The sequence below is a fragment of the Macrotis lagotis genome, chromosome 2 (assembly GCF_037893015.1).
Source record: "Macrotis lagotis isolate mMagLag1 chromosome 2, bilby.v1.9.chrom.fasta, whole genome shotgun sequence".
Lineage (NCBI taxonomy): Eukaryota > Metazoa > Chordata > Mammalia > Peramelemorphia > Peramelidae > Macrotis > Macrotis lagotis.
In genome coordinates, this window is record NC_133659.1 from 248,511,344 (window position 1) to 248,525,081 (window position 13,738).

Sequence of the window (13,738 nt, forward strand, 5' to 3'; positions counted from 1 at the left end):
CTCCCCCCTCCCTCTCCTCCCCCTCCCCTCCTCCTCCCCCTACTCCCCCCTCCTCCTTCTCTCCCCCCTCCTCCTCCCCCCTCCTCCTCCCCCTCCCGCTCCTCCCCCCTCCTCCTCTTCCCCTCCCCCTCCTCCCCTCTCCCCTCCCCTCCCCCTCCTCCTCCTCCCCCTCTCCCTCTCCTCCTTCTCTCCCTCTCCTCCCTCCTCCCCTCCCCCCTCCCCTCCTCCTCCTCCCCTCCTCCTCCCCCTCCTCCCCTCCTCCTCCTCCCCGGGGTTCTAGAACCACGCCTCAAGCAGCGGCAGAGCCCGCCCGTAACCGCGAGAGGCCCGCTTCCGAGAAGAGCCGGAACCGCAGAGCGTGCGCAGGCGCCCTCCGCCGCCCGAGGACAGGTATGTGCGCAGGCGCTGTGGGTTCCCCTCCGCCCTCTACTAGCCCGGAGGGGAACGACCCGCGCCTGCCCGCTTCTGCTTCCGGGTCATCCCTAGGTAGCGGCTTTCGGGACCCTTGCTGCTTGGTGGTTCGGTAAGGCCTCGCTCCCAGCTCCGTGCCCCCGCGCTCCGCCACGGCGCCGCGGCCCCCTCCGTTCGCCTCCTCTCCCGGGCGGGCGCTTTGGGGAGAGGCCCCGCGCCTAGCAACCAGCCGTCGGGCGGTGCCCTGGGCAGCTGGCGGCATCGCCCGGCCCCTCGCCCCTCCGCCTGTCGCCCAGCCCCACCGGTTGCAGTGATCGTGACCCCACCCCGGCCGCCAGTGCCAGACTTTTCTTGGGGCTCGGTGTCAGGAAGGCGTCGGACGCCGGAGTCCTCCACCGGAACCTCGAGGTCCATTGCCCCGACCCCCCGGAGAGGGAACGGGTTTGCTTGGGGCCCGCAGAGTGCAATAACAAACTGCAGAACCGCACCGACTCCAAAGGCAGCCTCTCCTTGGGCTGCTCTTGCTAACGTAGTCCGCAGCCTGCACCGACATCACAAGCGCTGGCCCCGGAGTCAGGAGGACCTGGGTTCAAATCCGACCGCAGACACTTGCTAATAATGACCCAGCCGTGTGACCTTGGGCAAGCCGCTTAACCCTATTTGCCTTGCAAAACCTAAAACAAAAAAATTTAAAAAGAAAAACAACCCTTTTGAAGCATTTAAGGAGTAGTTGAGGAAACAAAATATCTAAAACTAGAAAATAATTCTAAAACAACAAGTAGGGTAAGCAAAAGCTTCATAATATAGAATAAATGTTTTCCCACAAGAAACTTGGAGAAAAAAAACGTCTTGATTCTATTGATGGAATGTCTGAATTGTATAGTGTTTTAAAATAAATTTGCTACATACAAATTCAAATACTGAGGATGAATAAACACGAACTACTTACTGTTTACAACGTGCAATAATGTATCATGAACATGAAAATCTCAGATATGCTACCTGTTTCAGTCCTAGCTACATTGATAAAACTATTGCAAACTAAATAGAGATGGCTAGATGGCATGGTGTTGGAGTGAAGAATCTAAAGTCAGAAAGATCCAAATTGAACCCAGAAACTAGTTGTGAGATCCTGGGCAAGTCATTTAACTATTGACAGCCTCAGTTTCTTCATCTGTAACATCAAAATAATGTAAGCAAACTGCCTCCCAGCATTGTTGTAAGGATCAAACGAGCAGTTTGTGAGCTTAAAGTGTTATATAAATGTTAGCTATTATTATTAGTTTAAAACAGTAACATTTTATTTTTTACTAGGTATTCTCTACCATCTGAAAACAGATTATTCTGAGGTCCCAGATTTAGAATTCTTTTCAAATTTTTTTTATTATTGTTTCTGTTAAAATGTAATCTTTCTTAAAAAAAAACAAATAACAAAAAACCCACTTTATTTTTTGATTCTCCCTGAATGGTTCCTTTACATAAATGAATCCTTTTGTAGTCAGATTTCTGATATAATAAAATTTGAACACATTTGTAGTTTTATTTAGTTTTCATTACCCAGGAATTATTGCATCATATTTTTCCTAAAAATGAAATTTCTCCCTTAATATCTCAAACTTTCTGTTTATGTAGACTTACTACTTTATCCTTATCCTCCATTCTTCCTTTAAAGAAATAAGCCAGGGCAGCTAGGTGGCACAGTGGATAGAGCACCAGCCTTGGAGTCAGGAGTACCTGGGTTCAAATCCGACCTCAGACACTTAATAATTACCTAGCCATGTGGCCTTGGGCAAGCCACTTAACCCCATTGCCTTGAAAAATCTAAAAAAAAATGAGCCAAACAGCTGTCTTTGCTTTCCTTTCATACAAGATGATCAAAAAAATTCCTAAACTGACTAGACAGTGAAATAAATACATTGAAACTTAAACAGAACCCAAAATTGGTTAGTAGCATATCCCAGGTTAAAAGGACATTGAAGAAATTAAGGAACAAAATAGTAAAAATTAAGCCTATTTTTAGTTCCATCAAATGTTTTACATGACAAGTATTTTAATATATTCAATTTAATATTTACTGTTTTTTTTAGTACAGTAGTTTTCCCACGAAACCCCTATTCACATTCTTTGAAACCCAGGGTTTCATGGCCAGAATTCATTTCTTTCCTTTGATAAATACTAGCTTCAAGATCATGGTCAAGTTCCTTAACTTCAGGACCTCAGCCAATTCTGAGACTTTAAGATAGTAGATTGATTGCTGATTTATCAGGAGTTCCCTACATGTTTAAATCCTACCCTTACCCTCCCTCCCTCTCCAAAGAAACCTTCACTATCCCATTTGTTCTAAAGACAGGTTGGTCAAGTTCTCATAAACCTTCAGTAGCTCTATTTTGTTGCTAGGATAAAATAATAAACTCAATCCCCATAACTGTCTCTGCAAACTCACATATTTGTAAACCAGTGGCTGACCCATGGACTTCAGTACCTTCATTTGATACTAGGCACTAGATGGGAGAACAATGTAGAACACCTAGGTCCAGGATCCCCTTGTTTATTTATTGACTTATAAATTGGTTGTTTCACTGTGATTGGGGAAAACAGTTCAACAATGTAGATTTATGAGGATTACTGATATATAGGACATTTAAAATGATGGGCATGCAAGAGGTCTTAGATACAAGGACAGATATGCTTGAAGGTGATTTGTATTTGTAAAAGTTTCTTTGTTTTATGCAGTTTGGAGCATGTGAACATATCCTGAGCCCTTGATGAGTTCCAGTATGTGGTATATTATGCAGAGCATTCAGAGCAAGTACTCTCTCTCAGAGCGTTTAATTCGAACAATTGCTGCCATACGTTCCTTTCCCCATGATAACGTAGAAGATTTGATCAGAGGGGTGAGTGTACTGCTATTTCTGTGAGAAACCACTGAGGTGTAAAAAACAATTCTTGGGGGACTATGCTATGTTACAAGCCTGAAGCATCAGTTCTGCACAGAGTAGAATTTCCATTGCCTCCCAGAAGATAGTAACCTGTTGATTTTTAGTTGTTCTTTGGATCAGTTTTTCTTCCCTTCTTCCCTTTGTCATTCTGTGGAGGCCTTTTTGTCATGAAATGTGTTGAGCTCTCTGTGACTAATGGTAAAGACCCAGTTAAGATGTTATATAGAGAGGGGAGTTAGAAAGACTCTACAAGTGATATTTATATGTTATTCTATACATATATAGCATAACTATATATGGTTTTCAGTTTGGCACACTGATCTTTCTATGCCTGGTAAAGAGCAATTAGAATTCTTATTTTCCTTAAATACCATTTTTAAAATTAGGTAGCTTATTAAAAATTTAATATTTAACACCAGAAAATCAACTGTTTGTTGAGGAAAGCAACCAAGTGGTTTAGTGGATAATGCACTGGACCTGGAATTAGAAAGCTCTGAGTTCGAATACAGCCTCAGACACTTCTGTGACCTTGGGCATGTTACATAACCAATGTTTGCCTCAGTTCCCATTTTGTAAAATGGAAACACATTGCAGAAGGGAATAGCAAAACGCTGCTTCGTCTTTACCAAGGAAAGATTCCATGGACAATGTCCCTAGGGTCATATATAGTTAAACAGTACTGAACAATAACAGTAGATGGAACAAAATCCCATATTTGTGGAATGGTTTATGGTTTAATTTCATTATTTTTTTTAAATTATAATTTTTCAGCCACTCCAAGCCCATTTCCTCTTATGTAGCCTTAAATTATATATATGCCAAATTTCTTCAAATTGAGTTTTTTTTAATCATTTTGCACCTTTCCACATTTCTTTGTATTCCTTATATTTGTGCCTTATGTTACTTGCATTAATGTGCTACAGTTTATTTAATCATTTTCTTCATTGTTGGACATTTAAGTTAAATCAAATTTTTTGTTTTTGTGTATAATGTGGCTATGTGAATCTTCATACAATTATTTTTTTTATGTTCTTTATGACACTTTCAGGGTATATTCCTAAGAAGAAATAGTAGTAGTAGTAGTAGTAGTAGTAGTAGTAGTAGTAGTAGTAGTAGTAGTAGTAGTAGTAGTAGTAATATGTACTGTTGTTGGAAGTATGATTATTTTTGTTTTACTATGTCCTACTCTATTGCTCAGTATATTGTTCAGTGCTACCATTTCTTACTTTGGATAGTATTCTAACTTTTGAAAAGCACAGTTGTGACTTTATACTTAAGAAATGCTAGTTATAAACCTAAAATTTTAGAAAATTTGTGACACCTGACCATAAATTTTTATTGGGCTGTTGTTTAGGTATATTTTATTGACTACTATAATGTGACCACACTATTGTCATGGTAGTAGTTCATGGGATTAAAGAACCCTTGTTAACAGCCTCGTGTTTCATGGTTGTAAAAAGAAAAATGTGCAGTTAATTAAATATTAGTGAAAGATTCCATGCTAAAAACTCAAGTTCTGATTCAACTTTTCTGTATTCAGCCTGACTTTGCCTGTGTCTTAATTTTCTTTTATTTCAATTTAGATTAGCAGCAACACTACCATTGGGATAAACAATCTTTAAAATTCCTGTGTGGCAGATTGGTACTACCTATTGAAGTAGCAATGTATACAAAAATTTTTTTTTTGTTATACACATCTCCATATGTACAACCTATATCAGATTGGTTGCTGCCATGGGGAGGGGGAAGAGATGTGTGGGAGAAAAATGTGGAACACAAAAGTTTGCAAAAGAATGTTGAATGAATGTTGAAAACTATCTTTGCATGTAATTGAGGAAAAAATAAAGAAAAATGTGGAATTCAAAATCTTACAAAAAATGAATATTGAAAACTATCTTTACATGTAATTGGAAATTAAATTAAATTTTAAAAAATCATCATTGGAAAGGCAGGTTTTCTTGGTCCCCAGGCTACTGGTATTTTTGTCCTAACTTTTAAAGAGCATGGTGGGACAGCAAAGTGTCTCCATATTCCAGCTTTCTTCAACATAGCAAATATTGCTCATTTAGCAAGGACTCCATACTTGGTACAGATAATAAGATTGAGCTCTTGTTGTTGCTTGGTGATAGTCTGAGAATTGTTCTTCTTAATAAAGGTGGTTACTAGCATGAGTCAAAAAAATTGGCAGTGCTTTATTTGATTATCTCCCACAGTAGAATTATATTTCCCTTGTATGTAAATGAAGGAACTAGATTGCTGTGTTTATATTTACATCGCTAGTATTATATTTACATTTCTAGTAGAGGCAGGACTTGTTTTCCTCCTACCCAATCATGAGCATTTTCCCTGACAGTCTAGATTTTTCAGAACATGATGGAATAGGGAAGTGAATCACCATTCCAATTTTTCTCAAAACAGTAAATTCTCCCTAGTTTGGCCAGCATCTCACTACTTAATGCAAAACTGATGAGCATTATCTCTTTTTCTTCCTGAAGGGAGCTGATGTGAATTGTACCCATGGCACTCTAAAGCCACTGCACTGTGCCTGCATGGTGTCAGATGCTGATTGTGTGGAGTTACTTTTGGAAAAAGGAGCTGAGGTAATTTGTTTTTAATAACCTACTCTAATATTACATAGAAGAGCATCATATTTTCTAAGAATCTGTTTTCTTCACCTTCTACCTTACTCTCTAGTCAGTGGTACCATTGGTTAGATAGAACCACTTTAATTTGCAAAGTATTATGGCAGGCATCTGGAGCCATGAATATCGAATCTTTGTCAGCTCCAATATGTCCCTCAGTTACCTTCCTCTCCCTGATTTGAGCTGTTGATGAAATAAGTGAGGAATCATTTCTCTTTCCTATTTTTGTTCCCAGCCTCCTTTTTTTTTATTTCAATATCTTTGACTTTTTTTTTGTCCTGTAGAATGAACCAGAATCATAAAAGTAACGTAGCCCCCGACCTCAGTCCTACATTGTCTTGCCTTGGATTGACCTGACATCAGACACAGTTTCCTAAAATCAAATGAAAACAAAGAATTACATCTCTCAGACAATCCTTTTCCTGGGAATTTTGCCTTCTGTGCTGTCATCCCTACTTCTGTTCGATTTTGAGTATTGGTCTCAATCTTTTTTTCCTTCTGTTGTGACCAGCACGAATTTAAAGCCAATGGCAGGTTATTTTAAAGCATCTGAATTGAGTTTGTGGATGAGGAGTACAGTATATGAATGGAGACTATAGCAACTAACATCCTTACAGTTGTGTCCAAATTAATAATACTATATATATGTATATCTATATATTAGAGCTTTCTCTAGATTGTCTTAACTGTAGAAGACAAAAAAGAACTAGAATTAAAGAGATAATCCAAAGTTTCTACTCCTGTTAAAATTTTCTTCACCAAATCTTTCACATCACTGAATGACATACTACTATGTAATTGAAGGGGAAAGCTTTCCTTTGTTTCTCATTGTAGCAAAAGAGTTTAATCTGCATCCTCTTCCTTTTCACCTTACTTTGTTATGGAAGTACTAAGTAGTAGCAAGAGTCAAAAGATAAGAAAGAAGAGGAAAAGATAACAGCTGAGCCATGGATGGTTCAGAATAGATAAGTGTCCTGGAGTTCAGAGCTAATTCTTCTGTAACTATCTATTTTTCAGTTTGTTAAAGCTTTTCTTTCCTCCCTTGTTAACAGGGTGGTTCTATTTACTCTTTTTGGCAGCTTTAATTGTTTTTGTGACAGCTTCTGGATCTTCTTGTTCGCTAAGTACTTAGGACTAAAGAATCTTTTTTCTCCAGGCTCTTTTTAAACTTTTCTCCTTGTAATCCTTACAGAATCTTTCTTTTGCTTACTAAATATCAACTACATTTTTCTTCTAACAGCTTTATTTAGAAATACCTCCCTTTATAAAACCCAACCTTACAAACTTATTTCCAGGGAACTTCAAACTAACTTTACAGCTATAGAGTATGTTCTCACTTAAAAGAGATATTGTCAAGTAATCAGTCTCTTTTCTCTGAACTTTCTTTGCCTTCCTATGGCTTTATATAAATATCCAAAAACTATTTTCCCCCTATGTACCTGTCATCTCCCTTTGACTTTTAGACTTCCTTGTGTGGCATAATAGATTATTAGTGATGCTGAGTGGATGAATAATTTGGATCTGCCTGACATCTGTATTTGTTTTTTATGTCAACTGTAATTGTTACTTCTTTTTTAGGTAAATGCACTAGATGGCTACAATCGGACAGCTCTCCATTATGCAGCTGAGAAAGATGAAGCTTGTGTGGAAGTCCTACTGGAATACGGTGCAAACCCCAATGCACTAGATGGCAACAGAGATACCCCACTTCACTGGGCAGCCTTTAAGAATAATTCTGAGTGTGTAAGGGCTCTCCTAGAAAGTGGTGCCTCTGTCAATGCCTTGGATTACAACAATGACACACCACTTAGCTGGGCAGCCATGAAGGGAAACCTTGAGAGTGTTAGCATACTCCTTGACTATGGTGCAGAGGTCAGGGTCACCAACTTAAAGGGTCAGACACCTATTTCCCGGTTGGTGGCTCTGTTGGTTAGGGGACTTGGAACAGAAAAAGAGGATTCTTGCTTTGACCTCCTCCACAGAGCCGTTGGACACTTTGAATTACGGAAAAATGGCACCATGCCTGGTGAGGTTGCCAGAGACCAGCAACTTTGTGAAAAACTGACTATGCTGTGCTCTGCCCCAGGGACTCTAAAAACATTGTCTCGATATGCTGTTCGACATAGCCTGGGACTCCAGTATCTGCCTGATGCAGTAAAGGGCTTGCCATTGCCAGCGTCTTTGAAGGAATACCTTTTACTTGTAGAATAACTGAGGAAGAGCTTGGGCCATCACACTGCAATTCTACATGAGGTTTTCCCCTGCAGACCTAGCTCTCCTGTTCTGTCATGGGAAAATGGGATACAGATACTCCTGTTCGGTGCATATATTTTGAAGTAACATATCACAGCAATAACACCCTTGCCACCTCTTAAGTCAAGCAAAAAAAATCCCATGCTTTTTTGTTTGCAGAAAGTGTGTGTATTGCTTACTCAGCTTTTGATATTACACCTTCTAAAAGAAAAGGTCTCCATGCTCTCTCTCATTTAGGAGACATACAGCTGGAGCCAGCTGCATGGCTGAATTTCTTAGGAAAATTAAACGTATTTTAATAGTGTGTGTGAGATCTCCCTGCAGAGACATTTGGTTGCTAACCCTTAGAAAGAGCTTTTTAATTGGTCATTGGAGGTGTTCAGAAAATACTGCTCACAGTCTAAAGAAGAAAATATAATAGCTTAAATAGTGCAATTCAATAATGACTTAACTGAATGACATACTACTATGTAATTGAGGGGGAAATCTTTCCTTTGTTTCCCATCATAAGATACAACAGCTATCCTTTTTTCCCTGTGTATATCTTAATGGTACAGTGATACAGCAGAATTAAAATAGTTGTCTCTGCAGTCCTGAGAATGCTAGTTTCTCAAATGTAGTTCTTCTCAGACTTTCCCCAATTAGGTTAGGTGTTCTAATAGCACCAAGAATCCATCCTCTATCTTTTTGACCTTTTAGTGTTTGATTCTACAAGGGAAGAATATAAGCTAGGCTACTTTCCTTCAAGGTCAAATTCATAGTCTCTGTATAGAACACTCTACTAAATGTTCGGAATTGTTTTCCTTTCTAAAAATGTTATTTAAGTTGTACTTTGTATTAATTGACATTTTAGTCATTTCAGGCTGTGTATATGTATGTGTTGATAGTAGGGAGATACTGTATAGGGAACTAACTGCCTAGAAAAGTTTGATTTGGGTCAATGGAACTTTCCATTTTCATATTCCTAAACATTGAATCAAGTTGTCACTGACCTTTTGAGAAGCCATAATCTGAGGAATACTTGACTAAGACAAAAAACTGTGTTGTGAGAAGGAAAAGGGTTGAAGAAAGCCATATGTAAAATAGGAATGGAACTTGTTGAAATAACTGAAAAATATGTGAGGAGAAAGGCAGTGTGGTGTATTGAATAAAGAGCAGACTTTGAATTCAGGAAGACCTGGGTTCAAATTCTTCCATATGTACTGTCATATCACTTAGTAATACCCCATTTTGTGTAAGACTATAAAATACCAAACAGTTTCCAATTGGTATTGATCAATAGAGTGTCCTAATCAAGAGAACCCTGAAATCACAGGTCTGGTCCAAAAAAAAAGTGAATCTGATTTTTTCTTTTTCTTTACTATTTGTGTATTATATTTATTGAGGTGTAATAGAGTATAGGAAAATAGTCATTCCAAAGAGGAGCTTCTAAATACCTACTTCATTCCAATTACTTTCTGGGTATTCATTTGTGTTCTTTTTTTTTTCCTTAAAAGTATAACTAACTGTAAGATATATCCCCATATTCTTCTCTCTCATATGTTATGGTGGTCCCTATTGTAAATATTTTCCCTTATTTCTTATGTCATCAAGCTTGACACCACATTAAAAATCATTTTCAGAGGGGTTGGGGAAATGAGAAGCATACCCATATGGGAAAAGGAATATAGCCTTCATTTCATAGAAGCTATAATAGAGAGGCCTATAGAGAATGTCTAACCAACTCTCATTTCACAACCGATGATACTAGGTGAGGTGAAAGTCTTACCCAAATTCATACCACTTAAGTGACTTAGAACCTGAGGTTATTAACTTGTAATTCCTGTCATATTATCTTTTTTCCCTCCATTTAACAAGTATTTTTAGCTGACTGAGAATCTCCCATTTCACTTTATTTAAACTAGTTCCATCCTTCTTGGTTCTGAGAAAATATCTTTGCTTCCATTAAAAAAAAAATCATGCCTGATTGGATTTTCAGAGTCAAAGCATGATAGGAAATCCCCACTCTGATTGTTTACTCACAAATTCTTAACTCTTCAGTGAATATTCCTCCCAACCTTCCTATTTTACTTTGTTATAATTCTAGTCAATGGACAAAAGTGCTAGGTACTATACCTGATGATGGAGATACAAAGACATAAATGAAAAATGATCTGTCTTCAAGGAGGCCATAAGCTCAGATTGTTCCAATATTGTTCTTGTTAAGGAGATTCTATGTAAATGGTTTATCATTTGATTTTGTTTAAAGACTCAGCTTGACACTTTTCATTTATTGTTAGCTCCAGAGGGTTAAAAAAAAAATTGAAGTAGAAAGTATCTGCTTTTCTTCAAGAAGCTGATGTATCCCATTGGATTTAGAGTGAGAGGGCCTGAATTCAAGCCTTGGTATGTACAGACTACCTGTATAATTTTACTCAGTTGTAGTTATTTGCAAAATTACGGGGTTGGACTAAATGACCTTTAAATTTTCTCCAATCTCTGATCTCCTATCATTCTCCTTTTAGTATCCCTTACATTTCTAAGTTTGAACAAGTACTCCTAACATAGTTACAAAATGATTTTTCTTGTAACTTATTTTTCTCTCCCATTGAAATCTTGTAGATCTCAACTTGAGGAAAATTGACTATAATCTTGTTGAGTTGTTTCAGTTGTGACCATTTCTCCCTGGCTCCATTTGGGGTTTTCTTGGCAAAAATACTGGAGGGGTGGGGGTGGTTAGGTGGCGCAGTGGATAAAGCACCGGCCCTGGAGTCAGGAGTACCTGGGTTCAAATCTGGTCTCAGACATTTAATAATTACCTAGCTGTGTGGCCCTGGGCAAGCCACCTAACCCCATTGCCTTGCAAAAAAATAATAATAATAAAATAAAATAAATAATGGAGGGGTTTGCCATTTCCTTCTCCATCTCATTTTATAGATCAGGGCTGTCCAACCTTACTTTTAAAAGTTTTTATTTTTTTTAGGTTTTTGTTTTTTTGCAAGGCAAATGGGGTTAAGTGGCTTGCTCAGGGCCACACAGCTAGGTAATTATTAAGTGTCTGAGGCCACATTTGAACCCAGGTATTCCTGACTTCAGGGCCGGTGCTTTATCCACTGCACCATCTAGCCACTCCTAAAAGTTTTTATTGAAACAATAGACAATATATTTTGATTTGCCGTTTTAGAGCTGTGCCATAGCTCAACTTCATTTACCAAAGCATTTAGCAAACCCACCAGGTGCCTGCATATCTCCCAGCTGCATTTTGGACAGGCCTGTTATAATGAACTGGGCCAAACACGGTTAATTGACGTGCCCTGGATCATACAGTTAGTGTCTGAGGTTGGATTTGAACTCAGGTCCTCCTAACTTCATTACCTAGCTGCCCTGATGATGGTCTGCATTGAAGACAAGCTCTTATTTTTACCTCTTCAGAGAAGGTGACTGGTGAATGGGAGGAAAATGTAGGACAAGGGTGAGGTTGAGGGGGGTTAGATATTCTTGGAAAACAAAAGAAAACAATCTGGGGCTAGAGTTATCCTCTGAGGAAAATGAGGAATGGGGATGGACAATGCCACATTTCTGAAGTTGTAGAGAATATAAACCTGATGTTCAGTACCATAAGACCTGACAAGGTGTGCCCTCATGAGAAATGTAAGATCTCAGCTTTCTCAGGATAGTCTGTTCTGACAGTTTTTGTTCTTGGTGACCCAAAGCAAGTGCCCTGCTCCTCCAACAGTACCGAGTTCTGTGATCTTTAGACAAAATTGTAGGCCTTAGACTAACATGGAGAAGGGAGCGCCTCAAGGTGATTGATGAGCAGTGGTCTGATGGCTTCAGCCTATAAATAATCTATGAAACAAGCACCAAATATTTTCCTAACATTTAAAGAAGACAGCCTAAGGTGAGCCAAATGACATTGGCATTTATTACTGGACCTACAGCATTTGCCACTGCAACAGAAGCAATATGGAAACCACAATTATTTTATCCAAATTACAAAGGGGGAAATAAATAAAACTTGCTTTTTAAGAAATTGATAACCGAGTGACTAAAATCTGGCAAGGAAACCTACCTGGGGTACAGATAAATAATGGAGTAGAAGCTACACAACTTGCCATGTGCCTTCAGCTCTTCAAATTGAGCCACTTGTGGCTGTGGTTATAATAGGATGAGGTAAAATTTAATGAGAAAGAAGCTAAAACACTGAGAATTCGAGAATGCAGAGTCTAGGTTTGGACTCCCTAGAGTGAGCTGAGCACTTCAGTCTTTCTCATCTTCCTAGGGGCTTGTAGAGTCCCGAGACATACGCTTGACATGCTCTAGGTGAGCATGTTCTGTTGTGTCCAGGTCAGTATCATATTTGGCCAGGATTTTGAGAAGAGGCCGAATCCTCATCCACCACTGCTCTTTAGGGATCCTGTGTCTGTAGGGGAGTAAGATAGGGTCAATTGGCAGCCCCACATCACCTGCAAATAACAAATCTACAGGGTCCAGGAATTGTCAAGCAGATGACAAAACTATGGAAAGGAATCTAAATTCCTTTAAAAGAAATTAAGTCTCAAAGTTTAAGAAGAGAGTTTTGAGACTGGGATGATACAAGGAAGAGTATGTCTGGAACTGTGGTGAAGGTACTCACTCAAAGTCAGTTTCTTCTTTGAGGTCAGGTAATGGTTGGAAGATCAAGGCCCTCTTACGCATTCCCAGTACACAAGCAGAGTCAGGTGAATTGGCAAAAACACGCCCTGCAATGAGAATTTGTCAATAAAGATTCTCAACCTGGAAAGTGCAGGTCTGGCCCCAAGTACTGGACCCTGTTTCCCAGGCCTCCCTCTTTAACCTCACCTACCATTACGGATACTTTCTTGAATTTTTGTTGATATCCAGGTCATAGCCTTGGCTCCCATCTTAGTAGCAAAGTTTCTGTCAAATGGACTTGGACTTCCACCCTAAACAGGGTGGAAACAGTTGAGAAAAAAGAGCCAAGAGTTAAGATTAAGAGGAAGACATTTTGAGGTGCCTATCAGTTGGGAGAAGATACTGGGGATCCAAACAGGGAAATTATTTGAAATTTGTGACTGACTTTTCCTATACTATGGAGCAAGGGATTGGTCTATCAATGGCAGGGCTAGGATCTTGACTAGACAAAGAAGGGAGGTTCTGAAGACATGTAGGAGTTCCCCCACCTGTTGCATGTGGCCCAGCACATTCTTCCTGCTATCAAAGATGCCTTTCCCTTCTTCTGAGTACAGGTTGAAGATAAACTCAGTGGTATAATTTTCATTGCACTTCTCATTCCTGCTGAGCAGAGACTAGGATCCAGCAGCTGCATTTCCAGCTTCCTCATTTTCACCTCATTTATCCATTGTACTTTGTTTGTCTTCCTTCCTCCCTCCCACAGTGACCGACATAGATGATAGGACTTCCTTTTTCCTTTCTTTCTACCCTATTATTAAACATGTTCCTATCTGTGGACCCTCACCCAGGTTGACCCTGAATCCTGACTTTTTTTCCCCT

The 13,738-nt window shown here is 39.3% G+C and overlaps 2 protein-coding genes across 7 annotated transcripts in view; one reads left to right on the plus strand and one right to left on the minus strand.

Moving 5' to 3' along the window:
* Positions 1-323: 323 nt before the first annotated feature.
* On the plus strand, positions 324-10,950 carry ASB8 (ankyrin repeat and SOCS box containing 8). 3 transcript variants are annotated; one of them, XM_074225660.1, is made up of 4 exons: positions 324-390; positions 3,145-3,305; positions 5,846-5,950; positions 7,571-10,950. In XM_074225660.1, the coding sequence occupies exons 2-4, from the start codon at positions 3,177-3,179 to the stop codon at positions 8,201-8,203; spliced, it is 867 nt and encodes a 288-aa protein (XP_074081761.1). In that variant the 5' UTR covers positions 324-390; positions 3,145-3,176; the 3' UTR covers positions 8,204-10,950. The 3 variants fall into 3 exon arrangements, with proteins under 3 accessions (XP_074081761.1, XP_074081759.1, XP_074081760.1); XM_074225658.1 differs by lacking the exon at positions 324-390 and adding an exon at positions 415-523; XM_074225659.1 differs by lacking the exon at positions 324-390 and adding an exon at positions 758-1,194.
* Positions 10,951-12,121: 1,171 nt separating this feature from the next.
* The window catches only part of PFKM (phosphofructokinase, muscle), a 51,335-nt gene continuing 49,718 nt past the window's right edge, over positions 12,122-13,738 (minus strand). For all 4 annotated transcript variants that reach the window (XM_074225652.1, XM_074225649.1, XM_074225650.1 and 1 more), the window contains exons 20-23: positions 13,408-13,519; positions 13,071-13,170; positions 12,861-12,966; positions 12,122-12,647 (exon numbers count right to left, since the gene is read on the minus strand). In XM_074225652.1, the coding sequence (XP_074081753.1) occupies positions 12,503-12,647; positions 12,861-12,966; positions 13,071-13,170; positions 13,408-13,519 (463 nt within the window). In that variant the 3' untranslated portion in view covers positions 12,122-12,502. The remainder of the gene's footprint in view (positions 12,648-12,860; positions 12,967-13,070; positions 13,171-13,407; positions 13,520-13,738) is intronic.

Coding starts and splice junctions, on each gene's coding strand:
- ASB8 (XM_074225660.1), top strand. CDS start 3,177: ATGAGTTCCAGTATGTGGTATATTATGCAGAGCATTCAGAGCAAGTAC. Junction 3,306..5,845: donor TAGAAGATTTGATCAGAGGG/GTGAGTGTACTG, acceptor TTCTTCCTGAAG/GGAGCTGATGTGAATTGTAC. Junction 5,951..7,570: donor TTTTGGAAAAAGGAGCTGAG/GTAATTTGTTTT, acceptor CTTCTTTTTTAG/GTAAATGCACTAGATGGCTA.